This window comes from Oreochromis niloticus, linkage group LG20 (genome assembly GCF_001858045.2).
Source record: "Oreochromis niloticus isolate F11D_XX linkage group LG20, O_niloticus_UMD_NMBU, whole genome shotgun sequence".
Lineage (NCBI taxonomy): Eukaryota > Metazoa > Chordata > Actinopteri > Cichliformes > Cichlidae > Oreochromis > Oreochromis niloticus.
The window spans coordinates 32,156,053-32,176,823 of record NC_031984.2 but is presented as its reverse complement, the minus strand read 5'-3'; the positions used below and the strand labels follow the sequence as shown (position 1 = coordinate 32,176,823).

The 20,771-nt window shown below is 37.9% G+C and overlaps 1 protein-coding gene and 1 long non-coding RNA gene across 2 annotated transcripts in view; both read left to right on the top strand.

Moving 5' to 3' along the window:
• The window catches only part of ntsr1 (neurotensin receptor 1 (high affinity)), a 126,059-nt gene extending 116,196 nt beyond the window's left edge, over positions 1–9,863 (top strand). Inside the window, exons 5-6 of the mRNA XM_025901858.1 lie at positions 9,421–9,493; positions 9,801–9,863. Of these exons, the coding sequence (XP_025757643.1) occupies positions 9,421–9,487 (67 nt within the window). The 3' untranslated portion in view covers positions 9,488–9,493; positions 9,801–9,863. The remainder of the gene's footprint in view (positions 1–9,420; positions 9,494–9,800) is intronic.
• A 2,494-nt stretch (positions 9,864–12,357) lies between these two features.
• LOC109196181 (uncharacterized) lies at positions 12,358–12,852 on the top strand. The gene is made up of 2 exons (XR_002057655.2): positions 12,358–12,493; positions 12,587–12,852. It is a non-coding gene; the product is annotated as an uncharacterized LOC109196181 (long non-coding RNA).
• Positions 12,853–20,771: the final 7,919 nt, after the last annotated feature.

Below are 20,771 nucleotides of genomic sequence, written 5' to 3'. Positions count from 1 at the left end.
ATGACCCAAATGCAGATTTAGGCAGAGGCAAAACTGGTGGATTTTCAGTGAGACCTTATTTACAGAAACACAAGTTAAATACTTAAGTTCAGAAAACATGGGAGGAGCATCTAAACGTGAGTCAGAAGCAATCGTGGGTCGTGGACAGAGGTCGCTGAAACAGAGGGAGAGAAATGTCAGTGGAATGCTGAGTGAGGTGATGAGGAGGTCACTCATTTTGGGTTATATTGTATAAAAGTTTAGGCTGTTTTGTAAATCTTCCTCATAATACTTCTAAAAAAGGAGGACTATTCTGTGTATGGTCAGAATATTGAGAATAATAAGTGACTTGTGATTGACAAGTCATGAGCCAATGAAAGAGTGTTTTCATTGTCACATGTTGTTGGTGTTTTGTTTGTTTGTTTTTTTAACATTTATAGCAGCACTGGAAATGCTTTTGGGATTTGGGGGGAGCCTATCCTAGCTGTCATATGGCAAGAGGCCAAGAGAACACATCCCACACAGGTTGCCAGGCTGTATTTAACACAGTTCAGTAGGATCCATACCTACTGGATAGAAACAAGTATTTTTCCATTGTGTTAGTATCGATCCGATACTAATACCACTGTTGGTATCAATATTATTAATATTTGGATCGATCTGCCCACCGCTATTATTATGTTGCCCCTGTCACAAGGTTTTTGGTAAAATGTTGTTTTTCTATGTTTTGCTGTAAATAAAATATGTGTTTAATATTGCGTTCTGTTTTTGTTTACATTTTACATTGCATCCCAGGTTTTTTGGAATTAGGGTTGTATATAATAGGCAGCTTATTTTTAATTAATTTGATTATCAAACTGTTGTTAATTATTATTATTATTATTATTAGTAGTAGTAGTAGTAGTATTACAGTGTGGTAACCCAAATGCAGCACACTGACAGATGTAAAAAGTTAGTCCACTTCTCCTTACTAACCTCATCCAAGATATGACGATATGTATGTGAAAAGTATTCACACCACTTCATTTGTTCCACATTTTCTTTACGTCACAGCCTTATTCCAAAATGGATTAAATTAATTTTTAACATTGAAATTCTACAGACCATAACTCATAATGACAAATTAAAAAAGGTTTGATTGAAATTCTTGCAAATCTTACTGTAAAGAAAAACAACTCATATGGCAATTAGGACAAAACATTTAATCATTAGAAGCTGCCTAGGATTAATAATAATCATGATCAAAATCATATAATTAATATGATTAATAATAAATCTGTAAAAAAAATTCCTTGCTAACCAGTTAAAGGTAATAAAGAAAAAAACAACTATTTCAGTTGGGTTCATGCTTGGGCCCCTTTAAATGGGCTACAGTGAACTACTTTCTTTTTTTGAACAGAGCTGTTTGGGGTTCTAACTTTCCAGATCACTAAAAGCCATCTAATTATTGATCCAACTTCAAATGGGGTTGCAGAGTCTGTGAGAATAAACAGATACATGTCACATGATTTCTTTTTTATTTACATCACTTGCTGAATGAGCTATTACTCCCATCTTTCTCCTGTTCATTCTCCCAGTTACATTACACTAACGCAGATGGATCCAGATGTACAGAGAAAAATGTCAAAGGAAGACTTTGGAAAAATAATTGAAAGTTGAGAGACAGAAGAGAGAAATAGAAATAAAATATAAATTAAGCAAGAGAACCAAGAGGACAGACAGGGAGAGAGGTTTGGTCAAGCGTATGAACAGCATGTTACTGCCCAGTCACTGGAGGTAGGTAAACCTACACAGGAGGTACTCAAATCCAATCTCTGGGAATTTGCACAGCAAATAGTTTTCAGAGCCAACACAGGAGCTTAGAGATGGCTTTCCCACAGGTTTTTATGAGGGAGACGTCACTCTCATTAGCTGCAGTCTGACAGAGAAGGGAGACCAGTCACATAGAAATGGCCGGGTCACAGACAACATTCCTGACTTTTCTCCCTTTCTTTTACTTCACTTTATGTTGGAACAGTGATGCCAAAACTAAAAGCTGAAAGGTAATTTACAACTATACTTAGTTTGGGGAGCTTAGCTCCCAGTCATAATGTCATGCATGCAGTGTCTTGTAATTACTTTTGATAGAATATGCTGTTTCCAAATGTAATCAACCCTTTTTACATTTGCAAATCTCAAATCAATTGGATAGACATTGCAAATATTACCTCCAAAAGCAACCTAATTAATTGGACGGGCCTATTGTAATTTCTAAGAATAATTTAGAGTCAATAATCAGAGATTTCAATCTAATCCACCATTTTTACAGTAGTGAATTTAGTTATCAAACCTGAGGCAAAGTTAAAGAAGTTAAAGAACATCAATATAGTGGCAAGCATCCTATTTGAGCAATGTTTAGAGTGGTATGGATCCTATAAAATGCCACCATTCATATCAATATGCTCTGTTTAGAATGTCCACAGACATTTTTAAGTGTCCTACTGGAAAGCATTCAAGGCATTCATGAACTACATGAAAAATTACTTCTGTTTTTCCAACTAACTTCATTATTTGCTCCCTTGTTCTCCCTGTTTTTGTACAATCTCTCTGTGTTCTTGTACAATCTCTCTGTCCTCTCCCTTTGTGTTTCCACCCTCCTCACTCAACTAGAAACTGGAGAATGACAGAAATATAATCTTATAATAATTATTATAAGAGTAAGTGGGAGATCCACAATCAACAACACTACAACAGACTGCTTAGCTATGTAAAATCATTATCAATGAATGTGGGTAAAGCGGAAACTACAGCTTTATAATTTTTGTTAAATTTAAGTGTTACAGTGAATAAAAAAACAAACTGATCCATATCAGTTTATTGCAGTATCACACTGAATACAAACTGCTGCTGGACATAGACAGGTAACATCATTCTGACGTGTTGTCACCTGGATCTAGAGCTTTACTGTGGCCAAAGACTGAAGTTCAATTAAATCAGAACAGCAATCGAAATTTTACCAAACTAAAATAATAATGCACATCGGCTCTTTGGTGTACCAGCAGACTAGTGAATCAGAAGGTTAAAGCTACCGCTTTTGACACTATTTAGAGAACAAATAAAAATAAGCAGTCACTTTAGAAGTCACATTAATGTCCCTGTACAATCAAAACAGTTTAAACTTTTGCTGTATTTCAGTTAAAGTGTGTTTTACATCTAGATCACTGATGTGTGTCATGAAATTCCCTCTTCGTCATCTTTCTCCCGCAGCAATGAAAGTCTTATTAGCCATGACATGCAGCAACGCCTCTGTGTGAGCGCACTGTAACATCATGGCATCAACAACACTGGACATAAAACCTGTTTTCATTCTATCCTGTACTGCAAAATATAACATTTGAAGATAATTAAAAAAAAAAACAAAACTAAAATATGGTATTATTAATACTTTAGTTATTTTTAGGGGCCCACTGTGCAAATTGATTTCAGAGCGACTTCTTTTATAAGTAATTTTTTGGATTCACAATTGTCGTCCACTGAGGGGGTTGTTTTGTAACTTCAAGCGACATCTTCTTTTTGACATCTATTAAACTTCTAGTGTTAACATCCGAAGGACTGCCGTATACAGGCTGTTCAAATATGGTCAACATCTTTTCAATGTCAAACTTATTTTAGGCATCATTTTTATAATGCTTCTACATGTATAGGCTCATGTTTCCAGAAACAGTTATGTGTGAAGGAATGCAGAGTGATTAGCAGACATCTGCTAGATGGAGGAGACTCTTGAGCTAAGACAAAAATGAGCAGCTGCGCAGTGGATTTGGAACAGAAATGTTATCTTCTCACAGGCAGTTTGCAAAATGTGCATACAGACAAAGACTGCCGAGTCGATAGTTGAGTTCATACATCCACACTTCTCCTACTTTCCATGACAGGCTACCGATCACAACACCATTCACTTCCTCTTACAAAGCTCTTCACAATAGAACAGTAAATAAAAAATTAAAAAATACTTGTATTAATCATATAAATGTCCTGCACCTGTCATAGATGTTCATATGATAAAATTAGGCAGTCAAAGTTCAAATGTTGATTGTCATATTGATGTCCTGGTTGGGTCATGGTTGGACGTCCAAATTGTGGACCAATTTTGGACGTCGTACAGATGTCCAGAATTGGTCATTGATCGACGGACCTAATATAGACATCATCTGCACGTCTATCCAATGTCCAGTGTTTAGAGTGGGCTCTCATAAAATTTAGGGGGGCCTGAGCACCCCCGAAAAAGGTCTAAACTCACTAATGCTTAATGAACACTGTATTTAGCAATTTTCTTGTTAAAAAATGTTGTAAAGAAAGGGTAATGCAGTCAAAGAAAAAGATACAAAACAAAACAAAACAAAAGTTAAGTGTATGCCATACAGTACTACCTGTGAAATTGTGCATTGTATAAATTGTGTATTGTATAAAATACAATACCTGGACTGTTTCACATTCATTTTCTTACATAAGGAGCAAATAGAAAGTGTATCTGTCAACATTACCTTCTTATCACTAGATCCTACATGTGGCTCCACATCTCCCTGTTTAGCTTCCAATGCATCACTTGCCCCCTCTTCGCAGAGGTGGAAGAGTTTTACTTCACCAACTGGGTCATCCCAGTCAATCAGCAACTTGCTTTTAATCAGATTTGGGGCCTGTTAATGCTGGATTGCCTTCCTTTGACAGAAACTTAGCTAAACATGGATAAGTTGACCCCTTTTTCTGAACTTGTCCCTTCAGACTGTAATTATTGTTACAGAACACCAGCTTAGGCTTTAAGCTGGTGTCTTTAAAGACAGTTTCAACTGCCAGCAGCTAACATCTGATGTTTCCGTCAGCTTTCAACTGCAAGTGTTTCAAATCAATTTGTCTACTCTTGTGCTGTGTGCACTTACATGAACCTAGATGTGGACCTATTGTTGTCCAGTGACCTGTCTCTCTCTGAAACTGAAATTTGTGATAGCAATTTTTCAGACTGTGATATTTGCAAAATCTCTTTCATGTCAGCCTGTCAAACTTCATTTGCCTGCAAATCACTTGTGCATGATTATCTTGAGTACTGCTGGATGTTTTTCTGCTTATCAAAATAGTAATCATGCCCTCCTTTTTCACAGGTCTTCTCCTCATTTGACTACTGACCAGTATTCTTGAATCTAGGCTTGGCTAAGTAATGCTACCCAGGCACTCAGGTCTGTAGGTGAGCTGAAAGACTAAAAAGGATAAACTTTTGTTTTCTTCTGACTATGAGATTCCTTGTTATATTGTCAAAAGGCTATGAGAGCAGCAAAAACAATATTATTGCATCTAAATCTAACTTTTTCTTCTATTAAAAAGAAAAATCTCCACCCATTAATTCTGAATTTCTTAGGTACTAGAGAAAGTTGTCTTTCTTCAGCCCCCAGCCTTTTTAGATCAAAATATTATTACTGCAGTATTTCATTCCGGTTTGAATGTACATGACAGCACTACAGCTACACTTTCAGAAGTTTCATATGACTAGAGCTGGGTGATATAAGATTTTTTCATATCACGATATGTTTTTTTCATTTCAGGCGATAACGATATATATCACGATATAAGCCAAATAACTATTTGTAAGATTTAAATGTCCCGTTGCTCACAAGTAAAATGTGAAATAATCAGCAGCTTGTTTTGATTTAAATATTTATTTCCCATAATAAGTTCAACAGGGTAGATGTACTTAAGGAACATGAGACTTCAGTTTCAGATAAATAAAGGCAAATATTGCAAACTACACAAAAGGCAGCCGCTAAAGTGTTTAAGTTTCAAAATAGAACAAACAAAACAGACCACTAAATTGTCAATTCCACTTAGAAACAAAATTTTAATTCTAAAAATAAATCTTAGTTTGTTTTACAGAAGAACAGACAAAATTGACTAACTTTTGTCAATATCAAATAAACTGAGAACTAAAAGGAAATTCTCAATCTCTCCTTGTTGTATAGCTTAGCTTTTCAAACAGTTTTAACAGTTACTTTAGTCTGACAAAAGCCGAATGACGAATTAGCGCTTTCAGTCAGAGATTGAGCATGCACCGCTTTATTGTATTTCCAGACTTGCTTTCGGCACAATTTACAGTGCGCGCTACTCTGTTTTTTGTCAGACTTGAAATAGCCGAAATACCTTCACACTACGGAACTTCTATGGCCCTTCCGTTCGACAAGCTCTCCGGCATTGGAACCATCATCTGTTTTTTCTTCGGTAACCTTCGCTCACGCTCTCGGTTGATTTTTCTCTAGTCAGCGCACTCATTTCCTCCATTACCTGGGCAGCCCGGCTGGCTGCTTCCCAAACAAATACACATGTGCGCCTTGGCACTTGTGCTGCACGTAACAAGTCACGTGACGTGACGCTGCGGCTGTGATTGGTTTGGCTCTGCGCTACTTAATTTTGATTGGCTGTTCTTTTTTCTTTTTTTTAAGAGGACAAGAGAGATGAGGCCTATCGCAATAGTTTAATTTTTCTATCAAGAAAAAGTTATTTCGCAATACATATCGTCATCGTTCTATCGCCCAGCTCTACATATGACCCTTTATTTATTACTGATTCAGAGGTATTTGTAATTCTAGTGATTTCAGACTTGACCTCTTTGTTTGGAGAGACTAGAAGATGCAGGTCAACCTTGATCACAAACTGGTCGTTTCAACAGATATAATAACAATTAATCTCAGGCCAGTGCTCAACTTGCAGCATATTCACAGAAGACACTACAAAATACTACCAGGTCTACTACCCTATACCACCTACTGCAGTTGGGAGCTGCAGTTGGTGAGGTATATGAAGGGAAAGCTTAAAGTACACTGAAATAGCATTCCAGGCAGAGCAACAACTAGTGTACCAAGGTGTTCCCTTTGGAGGTTAGGTGTAGAGATTTTGGGGGTTTTATTTTACCAAGACTACAAGTAAGCTCCTGAAGAGAATGGGGGTGTAGAACAGTCCTTTTAGCAAACTGGAAGGTTACTCTCTGAGGCTGCTAAGCTAAGCAGCAACTGGCTCAAATCAACAAAGCACTGAGGTGCTCACCTGTTAACCCCATTGAAGCTGTTACAACCGTTTACCACTCAAGAGAAAAGGCAAGAAGCTGCACCAGGATTATACCAGTAGGTCTTATTAGAGCTTATTAGCTCTTATAAGTTCATCAGAGGGACAGTTCAATATTAATAAAACTAATGTTTTATTATATTTACATGTACTCAGTTCCCTCAAAGAGATACATTTGATAGGTTTATCATTACCCAGCTGTGAAGTCTGTTTGTGCTTCTGCTGCTCGGTTGTTCCCACATTTCATGGTCAGCAGGCACTGTATGCTTAATAGCTAATGCCACAACTTCCCACTAATGTTGTCCCAGCTCCAAAAATAAAAAAGGCAACAATGACAACACATTTGAACTACTACCCAGTTAATGTTTGTAGTTTAGTGTTAGGAGTGGATAAAAAAATCATTGTTTTGTGGCCTCACTATATTTTACGCCTCAGTGCTAATATTTGTGCTGTAGACCATGTTATTTGTAAGATCATTGTATTTAAAATGTCCTCAAAGGAATCAAATCCACAAACGCAGTGGAAATGTGCAGTTCAATGATTTCTATCGAGGTGAAGCTTAGCAAAAATCTGATACTAATTTGTAACCTTAACAGTCTCAAATGAATTAATATTTTGAATTGATTATTTGATTAATAATAAAAAGAAAAATCTCACCATCTAGTTGTTACAAAGGAGAAAATGAACTTTGGAGACCAAAACCAGGTATTAAACCTACTTGCAAACATTTTCTTTTTAAATTTTAACCTGGGAGTCTGCTCTGGAAGCAACTTCTTTGAAGATCTGTAGCCTGGAGTACTTCTGTGTTGGATTGACACAGGTAGCTGCAGCCCTGTTGGTCAAGTCACTCTTTAAAGAGCCTAAATTCTGCTGAGACAACAACGACAAAAACACCACACTGCAACATTGTCACTTGGATCATGGTTTCATTACAAGCAAACCACTCAGTCCCTGCCTAATGCCTTGTTAAAATCAAGAATGTCAAACATAAAAGTGCAAAGAAAATTACATTACTGGAAGGTACAATTAATCAGTAGCTACTATCATCATAGTTGAGTTTGATTTTTTACTTTTTTTGTGTGATTCAGTCTTTTTTTCTTTTGCACTTTAATAAATCCACCAACGTGACCTCTCTCTCTCTCTCTCTCTCTCTCTCTCACACACACACACACACACACACACACACACACACACACATAAAACTCTCTCCTACATCCTGTTTCTGCAATTCTTGTATGACATATTTGTAATTTGTGCATGCAGAATATTACATTATACCCTATATGCAGTCACTTATATTCATGGAACAATTTATAAAATCTCCTGCTTGAATGATATTTCCAATCCCTCAACCTGTGTGACCCGGTGATTCAGACTCAATAACAGCCCTGAAATAGAGCATCATTGGCACAGCACATCTTATACATATATACATCCTACTGATGCAAGGTAATTGAATCTGCTGAATGAATGTCATTTTTATACTCTTACTTAAAACAATTTATGTGGCAATATCAGGGACACAAACAGGTAACAGACAACAAAGAAATACCATTAAATCGAATGGTGGCAATATCAGGATAATTTAATATGTTTCATATGGCATGCAATAGTCTGTTATCACAATGATAATGCTTGCAACAAATTCCTTAGAGAGCCTGAAAACACAATCTTTCTTTGATTTTGAAAATTTAAAAAATATATTTTATGTCTAATAACCAGCAGGGGCACAACTCAACAACAAATATGTCTGTTCAGAAATGATTTTACATCACACTTGATTTATGTAGTTTATGGTCTAAATGTCTGGATTCAAGTCTTCTTCAATATAGACAATAAATGACATTCATTTTGTCATTGATATAAGGGATTCAAGTTTCAAGTTTTTATTGTGATTCCAGTACATGAGTGCACGTGAATACATGCACCCAGGCCCTGGCTAAGTCAACAAGAATAACAAACATCAAGAGCGATATATACAAAAACAGGAAACATACATATTTACACAAACATAGGCTCCAGCCCCCATGCGACCCTAAACTGGATAAGCAGAAGAAAATGCATGGATTTTGGGTAAATAGGGTCTTTTAAGATCCAGGAGGCCTTTTTCCTCCTGCATTTATAGTGCTCCATAAATGAACGTTACTAATTTACTTAGTCCTTTGTACAGCTTTTACCACCCTCAGTCTTCTTTTGCGCCGCAGAGCAGCTCCCATGACACAGTACACTATGTAGAACTGAATAAATTTAAGATTGAACTCTTGAACTGTTTACTCCAAATGTCTTATTGGTCCTATTTTTTCATTGTTGTGTGTGCTCTGTTGTATGATCACCGCTCATTATGGGTGATATCTCCCATAGATCACTTCCAGATCCAGCAAAGCAGGGTTGCTTCCTCCACCACCATTTGAGAATGGTCGCTCCATAGCTTCTGGTAAGTAATCCATCTTTGCTTCAGTGACTCCACTGGAGGAAGCATTATCAACTGTGGGGTTTTTTTTTACTGATTTTTTACTTACTTGTTTTAAAGTGCTTTGTGGCTTTATGCCTGTGGAAAGTGCTCTATAAATGAACTTTAATAATTTACTTTACCTTGTTGTGGCAAGGTAAGGTTCCAAGTGAGATGTACACCAAGCTACTTAAATCTGGAGACCACTTCAACAGCTCCCTTGTTGTTAGGGGCAAATGAGAGTTTCTGTTCTACCTGAAGTCCACGATCATCTCCTTTGTTTCCTTGACAGGGCTGCAGAGATTGTAGGCTAAGAAGTCCAGGCCTAAATTGCAGTGCTGAGTGCTGAGAGTTTTTGCACCAGAGTCTGTGGAATTATTGTATTGAAGGTGGAAGTGAAGTCCAGGAATAGCCGCTATATGGACAATTCTATACTCTACAAGTGTGTGTGTAGTAGACCCTATGAACTACTGAGATGGCATCATCTGTGGAGCAGTTTTTCTGGTAGACGTACTAGGGTAAGTCCACAGTGACATCAATAGAGTCCTTTATGTGGGCCATAACCAGCCTTAGAAAGCACTTCATAACTATCGGGGTAAGGGCTACAGGCCAATAGTCATTCAGTCCTGTCATTGAACAGGACAGTATGCCACAAACCAATGGGGTGACTACATCACACAAGATTCAAGATTCTTTATTTGTCACATGAATAGTTATATGAGTAGAACACACAGTGAAATGTATCCTGACATGCTCTTGGACTGTGCAACAAGAGAGAATATTATATACATTAAGTGGATATATACAGTGGATATTAAGTGGATTTGGATTTTGATATGTTATTAAGTTAACATGGATGAGTGGGTTTGATGTGGAATAAACTGACTGACCTGCACAGAAATCTGACATAAAACTTTGAGATGAATTAGAGTAGATGCTGCCAGGCATCATTGTCTGACCTCACAAATGCACTTCTGGAAGAATGGTCAAACATTCCCATAAACACACTTCTAAACTCTGTACAAAACCTTGCCAGAGGAGTTGAAGCTGTTTTAGCAGCAAAGGGTGCGCCAACATTATATTAAAGACTATGGATTAAAAATGGGATGCCACTAAAGTCCATATGCTTGTGAAGGCAGGCAAGGAATGCTTTTGGCAATATAGTACACATTCTTATAGGAAGATGTTGATAAGTGCAGCCGTAGTTCTCCGTAACACCAAGAGCAAAGTTTAATCCCTGGAAAGCAATATGAATATGCTCACTTTGCACCAATTCTAAATGTAAAAGTATGTTTCTAAAGACAAAAGCAAAACATTCTCCAAAATATATAATGCTGTTTGCCCAAACTGAAATGAAACCCAGAAAAATTACTACAGCACAAAACATTTTTTGAGAGTATAGATACAGTGCAGATGTAGCATGGTCTATTACACTATAAGTTGACAGATGAAGGAGTTTATTGTTAAAGTAAGAGTTACCTGGAGACAGTCAGCTGAGAAGAGTAGGGATAACCTTGGTGAACAACAGCAGTTCATAAAATGTGACTTTCTCTAAAGCAGAAAGTGAGACATTCATTTGCTCTTTACAATGGTGTTGCACCACTCACACCAGCTGAAATAGAGATGCTTTTATAAAAAGAGTGCACATTCAGTTCTTGTTTTCCTGAAACCTGGAGAAGTTGAAGGTGTTAAGACTTTTTGGACAACTTTGACATAAACCCAGGAAACAACAAACCATGAAGCAGATGTAGAGGATGTGCTGGAAAAAAAATTGTATTAGCGACATATACAACAATACACCTTGAGAGGTCCCGCAGAGTCCAAATCTCAGCAGGCAAGAGTTGTTTTATTGGAACACAATGAACCAACAAAGGCTCCACAGCATACTTGTCTTAGGTTGAGTTATAATGCTATACGTATTCATTTCAAACCATTTGGCACAGGACATTTAGTTTAGGACAAACAATACATCAGTGAACATAAACCAACAGGGTGCTGAAATGTCATTTCTCTGTAGCTATAACAGAACAGTATTAGCAGTTCAGTTCAATTTAGTTTTATTTGTATAGTGCCAATTTACAACAAGAGTCACCGTATATTGTAGGGTAAAGGCCCTACAATATTAATATGTGTGCTGTAAATGAATGTCACTTAGGAGAGAGTCTTAGCAGGAGGCCATTACATTGCCTGGAGGCTTCAGGAAATCAAGGAGCAACAATCCAAGATACAGGAAGCTCATCAGTGAGGACTAATGTTGGTGTTTTTTCCTCGATATTTCTGCTACACATGTTAAACAGTGCTCACACTGCTCAGTAACAACTTGATATAACACACACATAAACAAATATTCAAATGGAGGCTTCCTACACGGTAAAAGCACAGGCATTCCTGTAATTGTTCAGTAGCTCGGTGTAGTGTGTCTAATGACACCCCTCTACCAAATCTTGCTGAAAATGTTGCAGAGGGCAATTCAGGGGAGATTGTGTTCAGAATCTTACCTTCACAATGTCTGTGTATCAGAGGATTAGATGGTCATTTTTTCATCAATATCGCCTAAAGACATTCACACAGTGGCAAACTGAATTTCTTTTTATGAATGCTATTTAGAGAGTGGTGGGTTGAGCATAAACAGACTCAATTCAAATCAGTTCAGTTTTATTTATATAGCACAAAATCCCAACAACAGTCATCTCAAGGTCCTTTGTATTGTACAGTAACGATACTTGCAATAATAGAGTGAAATCCTGAACAATCAAAATGTAACATGGTAGACTAAGGTGCCTGTATTAATTCATCTCCATACTATTGTGTGAAGTTGCACTGGGTTGGGAGTGGTTGTGTGTGTGTGTGTCACATTTCTGGTGAGCCAATGGCTGTAATGGGGTTGGACTAATTAGAGGCAGGTGTAATTGATTGCACTGATACGCTAGTTTGTTTATAGTTCACACTACAAACACTGCTTTGTTATTTTGTCTCTCTGTGCAGGTATGTAATGTGATGAAACCTGATATGTTTGGGATGGATGGGTTGTGCGCTGTGAATTATATAGTGAAGGTGTTATTTTGTCTCTCTGTGCAGGCCAGGGCCTATTTTATGTCACACCCTGAAGGCAGCTGAGTTGCAGAGGCTGGAATGACCACTGGCTATCTACTTACAGGGTGGTCGGTCTCAGAGGACAACTGCTAACCCTGTTGAAGTCAACGTGTGGAGTGCAACTGGCGTAGTGGCATAGCTGGCTCTGGCCTTGGACTGTGTGTTTTTACTTAATCCGCATATGAGACACTGGACTGTTTTATCTTTTATCTTTTGATTATTGTGTTAATAAATTACCTTTTAGAATTTTATTTATTGTCATCTTTTTGGCCACAGCTGAGACAGTTGGTCAGATCTAGAATCTTTTTGTGTGTGTGTTACAAAATAACCCCTTTTGAGCAAACATTTGGCTACAATTGGAAGGAAAAAACTCCTTTTTAACAATAAAAAACCTCCAGCAGAACCCAGCTCAGGGAGGGGCGGCCATCTGTCATCTGGTTGATGTTTATAAGAAGACAACAAGATAAAACACAGACTGTGTAGATTAATGATAACTAATGATTAAATGCAGAGTGGAGTGAAAAAGGTGAGTGAACACGAATCAGACCCCAGCAACCTAAGCCTATTGGACTGAGGCATAACTAAGGGAGGATCCAGGTTTACCTGATCTAGCCTTAACTATAGCTTTGTTAAAAAGGAAAGTTTTAAGCCTAATCTTGGTAGTAGAGAGGGTGTATGTCTCCCACATCCAAACTGGGAGTTGTTTCCACAGAACAGAGCCCTGAAAGCTGAGGGCTTTGCCTCCCATCTACTTTTAAATATCCTAGGAACTAGGAACCAGCAGTCTGAGAGTTAAGTGCTATATTAATGTGGTACCATGAGGTCTTTAAGATAAGATGGAGCCTGATTATTCAAAACCTTGTATGTGAGAAGAAGGATTTTAAATTCGACTCTGGATTTAACAGGGAGTCAATTAAAGGATGCCAATATCAGACAAATATGCTTTCTCCTTCTAGTCCCTGTCAGTACCCTCACTCATCAACTTTAGGACAGCCTGATAATCATAAATACCATAGTTGAGCCTAGAAGTATTAAATGCATCAACTCCTTTTTCAGCATCACTCTGAGTAGGATGTTTCTCATTTTAGAGATCAATGCAAGAAAGCAGTCCTACATATTTGTTGACATATCCTGGTCAAACAACTCAAAGATTCCTCTCAGTGGAGGCCAAAGTAATGCTGTCCGGAGTATTTGGTTAGATACCGGTTTCTAAGACTTTTAAACCAACCTCAGTTTGATCTAAATTTAGAAGTAGGAAAGAGGTCATACAGCTCTTTGGCTGTGTCCCAATTCAGGGTCTGCACGCTTGAAGTACGCGCACTACGCGTACTACACACGGTGCGTACTATAAGTACGAGAAGTGCAGAAGTGAGAGGCTTGTGAAATGGGACGGTCTAGCCTTCGTCGTGCTGCTCAGGTTGCCTAGCAACCATGATACTAACCGCGAGAAACGTTTCATACAGCTTTGTTTGACAAAAATGAAGGAGAAAAAATGTTTTGTTGGTCATTCATTTTTGTCATGACATCACTTTGATTAGTTGAGTATCTGAGGCTGAGACCACGGGACTGTAAAACATGATTGTTGGGCTTCATTTCTGTACTGAACAGTCAGTTTAAGATTAGTTAGTAAATAACAATTAGCTAATGTTGTTCATGAGATTAAAATCATCTCACTGTGGTAATGTAAATATAATATGGCCAATATTATAGTATTGTCAGATTATTATGATATATATATATATATATATATATATATATATATATATATATATATTTAGAAGTAGAGGATTTAAAACCAAGTTAATGCTGAAAGTACAAACATCACTAATGTCACACAACTTTGCCGACATATGGCCAACAGTAATGTTTTAATGTTCTTCATTATTAAACACTCGCACATAAATAAGTGACATAATATTCAGTACTTACTTTTGACAGTTCACTCTTCGGCCGCTCCCTTCTGCCGTATTTTGCGGCAAAATTATCCACACCCACGGCCGCGCTATGAATCGTGGGATATATGGGATCACGAAGCGTGCACCGGACCACGCTTGATATTTGGGGAAATCGACAGCGCATTTGGAGTACACTTCGAATTGGGACAGCCGTCGTCGCGTGGCGGTGACGTAATCGCACTTAAAATGCGTACTTCAAGCGTGCTGTCTCTGAATTGGGACACAGCCTTTGTCTTTAAGATAGCCCTGTTTAAAGGTGTGTGTGTCATTGACAGATTGAGCTGGGTATCATATGATCACCATATAATATTTTGAATGATACTGCCTCAGGGAAGCACATATAATGTAAGAAGAATTGGTCCTAGCACAATCCTCTGCAGATGATCAGTTAACTGTTTTACATCTACTCGTTCAAGAATTTTTGAGATATACTGAAGGTTGGATACTGGGTTATAATGAGCTAAGACAAGTGATGGCTTTTTAAGTAATGGTTTAATTACTGCCCACTTAAAGAGCTGTGGTACGTAGCCTATTAATAGAGATATACTGACCATATTTAAGATTGAAACATTAATTAATAGTAGGACTTGTTAAAGCAGTCTTGAAGGAATGGCATCTAATACACACAAAGCAGCTCAGTCTGATTTAAGTCTGGACTAGGCCACTCCCAACCCTTCATTTGATTGTTTATTTGTTTGCTTGTTTGTGGGTGGGGTTCAAATCATTGTCCTGCTACATAACCCGAATGTGCTTGAGCTTCAGGGCACACAAACCCTTCAAATTTTTGTCTCATCAGAATATTTTCCCAAGTCTTGAGGGTCATTAAAAGTCATGATTATGTTTTTTTGCCAAATGTGAGATGAGCCTTTGTGCTCTTTTTAATCAACTGTGATTTTCACCTTGGAACTCTTCCATGGATGCCATTTTTGCCCCATCTATTTCTTATTATAGTCCCAAAAGCCTTTAAAAAAAGGCTTTGCAATCCTTTTCAGACTGATTATGTAAGTGAATTTGTTTCTCATCTGTTCTTGCATTTTGGCATTATGTGCTATATGTTATAATATTTGTACTATGTATTATTATTATTATCTATTTTAGCAGTGCTCAAAAGTTACAGATTTATCAGATATATTTGGACCACTTGTTGTATGCGGTTATTTAGGCTGAAGGAATCATTAACAAAAAACAGATGTTATTTTTCTCTTGAGTGCAGCTTATACACCAAAACACTACTTAAAATCGAATGGGTACCAAAACAACTAAAGAGTCAGAGAGAAAGAGAGGCAGAAAGGAACAGAGTGTGGGCTGTAAAGTGATTACACATTTAGTTAGAACTAATTATACGGTAATGGCAGCGAAACAATATTCCCAACAGGACGTTTGGACATCACTGACTGCTTGTCATAAAACTCTTAATTATCAAAGCAGCATCTTCTGAAATCCATTGTCTAAATTAATCAAGTTTAACAATAAAAAGAGAAAGGGAAGTGTAGGAGACCAGCTCTGAGGCTCATTGCCTGTCAATGTAGAGAGTCATGACGACAGTGGGATTGACTTTTGTTTATAACACAGTAGAAATCAAAGCTGTCACCATATGTTTTGGCAATCTGACACCCAGTCAATATCAAATCTGTGCTTGCATTTTCACACTTTAAATGAGACACGAAACGACGTAACATAAATTGAAGATGTTTATAGAAAATAAAAAAATAAAAATAGACAGAGACCAAATTGAGTGGTGAAGAATTACACTTGTAAAGCCATTTTATAGTTGATGAACCAGTTTGTGTTCAGGAACACACACAAAGACAATTTCACTGTATCATTACACAGTCAGTGTTTCTGGGCTGAATTACCACTTTAGCATTGTTGGATTTCGCTTACGTAGCTAGTAAAGAAGCAGGCCAGAAATAAGTAAATAACAAAAATTTAAAGCTTTTGAAAACAGAAAACGAGACACAAACTGTTCTGGGAAGTGAAGATTCAGAGTCTGCAAACATTAATGCTGCTAACATTACATATGGAACTTCAACAATGCAAAGTGACATTAGTGACATCTGGCATTCAAGCAATGGTCAGCTGTTTTGTGACATTTGTAATACATATCTCAGAAATATGATGACTCACAAAAGCACTGAGTGGAATTGCAGTGATGAACAGCTATCCTGATATTGGAATTGATGCTGAGGCAATTTTGCTTGAGTTTGCCAACAGAGAGACACACAATGAAGTCCAAATTGGCAGGAAAACCATTTCACATTTTTCTCATCTGGCTTTTTGATTGTCTGTGGCAGCAGATTGGTTTGTTCTTGCTGCTGTGTGCAGTTGTTACTGACATTTTTAATGACATTGTAATGTAAGGATGCAACATATATATGAGAGAGACAACTACAACACTGAACACCACCTAGGAAGGAGGAAGCGCTTGGCGATGGTAGGAAGGAAGAACTCTCTGTGGATGACACTGGTTCAACAAGTATTTCTAAAGGGTGGGCCATTTATATGGATACACCGTAATAACATGGGAATGGTTGGTGATATTAAAGTCCTGTTTGTGGCACATTAGTGTATGTGAGGGGGCAAACTCCTCAAGATGGGTGGTGACCATGGTGGCCATTTAGAAGTCGGCCATCTTGGATACAACTGTTGTTTTTTCAATAGGAAGAGGGCCATGTGACACATCAAATTTATTGGTAATGTCACAAGAAAACCAATGGTGTGCTTGGTTTCAACATAACTTTATTCTTTCATGAGTTATTTACAAGTTTCTCTTTGTTCACAGCCATTGACATGTCGAAGAGGTTAACACGTGAGGAGAGAATCGAAATTGTGTTGATATCTGGTGAACGCAGTAACCGGGTCATTGCAGCAGATTTCAATGCAAGACACCCTATGAGACCACCCATCTCCCATGCTACAGTTAGCAAACTGCTTGCTAAATTTCGTGAAACTGGTTCAGTGTTGGATTTGCCAAAATGTGGATGCAAGAATGAAGAAACATCAGTGGCTGTCCTAGCTTCATTCAGCAAGAGCCCACAGCGTAGCACTCACCGCATGTCACTGGATAGTGGCATTAGTCGAACATCCCTTTGGCGGATATTAGCTACTCACAAATGGCACCCTTACAAACTCCAGCTACTGCAGCATCTCAACGAGGATGACCCAGATCGGCATACAGAATTTGCAGAATGGGCAAAACAAAAATTGGAACAGGACCCTCAGTTCACGCAGAAGATTTTGTTCAGTGATGAGGCAAACTTTTATGTGAATGGTGAAGTTAACAAACAAAACCACCGCTATTGGTCTGACACTAACCCACATTGGATGGATCCCTCAAAGACTGTTGGAACAACAAAAGTGATGGTTTGGTGTGGTATATGGGGTACAACGATAGTGGGTCCATTCTTCATCAATGGAAACCTCAAGGCCACTGGATATTTGAAATTGCTACATGATGATGTGTTTCCCTCTTTATGCACTGAAGCTGGCACGTTCCCTGAGTTTTTCCAGCAAGATGGTGCACCACCACATTATGGGTGCCAGGTCCGAGCATTCCTAGATGAACAGTTTCCTGGAAAGTGGATTGGTCGTCGTGGGCCAGTTGAATGGCTCCCAAGGTCTCCCGATCTAACCCCCTTAGACTTTTATCTTTGGGGTCATCTGAAGGCAATTGTCTATGGTGTGAAGATACGAGATGTGCAGCACCTGAAACTACGGATACTGGATGCCTGTGTTGGCATTTCTCCTGCGGTGTTGCTATCAGTGTGTGAAGAGTGGGAGAAGAGGGTTGCATTGACAATCCAACACAATGGGCAGCACATTGAACACATTTTATAAGTGGTCAGAAACTTGTAAATAACTCATGAAAGAATAAAGTTACGTTGAAACCAAGCACACCGTTGCTTTTCTTGTGACATTACCAATAAGTTTGATGTGTCACATGGCCCTCTTCCTATTGAAAAAACAACAGTTGTATCCAAGATGGCCGACTTCTAAATGGCCACCATGGTCAGCACCCATCTTGAGGAGTTTGCCCCCTCACATATACTAATGTGCCACAAACAGGACTTTAATATCACCAACCATTCCCATGTTATTACGGTGTATCCATATAAATGGCCCACCCTGTATTATATTTACATGTTTAGCTGACAGGCTAATCATAGTGGGTTTGCAGATGCACAGTTAGGGAAGATTTTAGAGAAAAAAAACTGCTTCCTCTGTCACCTTCATGCTTTTTGCTCAGTAGACATTTGTGTGTGTGTGATTCTGAAATCAAGACATTAAAAACACCCTTCAACAGGGTCGGGTGTTGCCAGTTCCCGTCTCTTGTCAACATACTCTCATGAAATCTTCCACTAGTTTCTCTGCTTTACTCAGCCTTGCATCATCGCGTAAGGTTTAACTTCTGTATTCCCTCCTGCCGTGTCATTCTTAGTCCACCTTCTCATCTCAAATCAGTTAGCCTATAAGGGAGCCATACCAGATCAGAATTATAAAAAAAAATCAACCAATCAGCCACCAACAGAATGTGTAATAGAAACTGCTATGTCTTCATATCAAAAAAAGAAAATGTATTGTGTTTAAGAGCTATCAAGAAACTTAAATTTAAACATAAACCAAAAAGGCAAGTGCTGGGTGCTAGAAAGCTGTACAATGACACAACAAATACAGTAACTTACAGTACAGTAACATACAGCTCAAATATTAAATGTATAAACATTTTACTTTATTGTGCTTGGTTGTTTGTTACCAAGTGAGTTTAGTGCAGAGATATGCCTCTGTGCCTACAGAGATGCTACCTTCGCAAATGCTGTGATCACAAGTGCAAAAGCAGAGAACTAATAATAATCCTCTTATCACCACAGAAAACAGTGATCCCTGATTTGATACTGCCCCAATGCCACAAGTTTCTACATTTATAATATTAAGCCTGGTAAAGCAGAAAACTCATTATAACCACCGAACTACCACAACTATTTGCCCTTGACAACTACAGGTGAAGCTTCTATTTAAATAATGCCATTAATACTCAATAAATTAAAGACAGACATTATTGTCCTTAAAGGCTCTAGCTTTTGCCATTTAGCAACAGCAACACTAGCTGCTGTTTGATCTCACGTGTTTGATTAAGCCTCATTTTGTCTCTGGGAATTCAGTATTGATTTGACCTCTGCACCTCACCTAATTTGGAGTTGTTCAGGGAAATGTCCTTTTCCTCCTGAGATGACCTGCCATTCACGGGCATTTAAAAAGATATATTAAATCAAACTGTTTACTTGCAGTACATTATTCGTACTGACATTATCACCAAATTTTATATACTTTATGAGTGGTTCAGATGGCCTTTATTTAACCCCTACATTCAAAGTTTGGGCACGCTCAGTAACGTTAATCCAAAGTTATGATGAAAGATAGTGTTGGGCCAGTGAGGGTTTCCAGATTTGGCTTCATTCCTGGGATTTACTGGAAACTGTTCAACCCTAACCAGATTATCAGGCAAGCATGACCCTGACAAGGAGCACAGGCAAGGAAATGTTTTTTTCCTTTCAACTTGTAGATTTTATTACAGTAGCACTCTTAATTATGTTCAGGTGGCTGGCATGCAGGCATTTCTGTTCATGTAAATGGTCTTTTGATTTCATAAAATTAAGCCATCAGAAAAAAAAGCATATATAAAGTTACTGCTCAGTACTTTTCACGTATTTTTTCATACTTTGAATCTTGCATTGTTTATACCCTTGCTGTTGTCTTGCCAGTTTGTGGTCTAACTGTATTTTCCTCTCTGACACCAACATCATAATCAGGGGGTCTGACCATAGGCTCTTAACAAGCAGAAACCTCTGGGACTGAAGAATGAAGCCAGTGTAGTTGCAAGTGCATCCCCTCTAATAGCCATGAGTTTGGCTCTGAAATGTATTCATTTTCAGCAGACTGTTATGTTAAAATAACCAACTTTAAAACCAATTCTGAGTCAAACATTTCATAATAAAATCATTAGCAACAAAATCATTTTATTCATTTAAAAATTAACCTTGGCATCATAGTCATGGTTTTGAAAGTTTGACATTTTTATTATTATTATTTTAAAAAGTTTTTGTTGTTTTGGGTCCTTTGCTAATGGTCTGGGATTCCTTCTTTATGTAGCCATTAGTCTGCCTTTATAAAAAGGTTTTTTTTTCTTTCTGAAGTTTGAACAATGTTATCAAAGAACT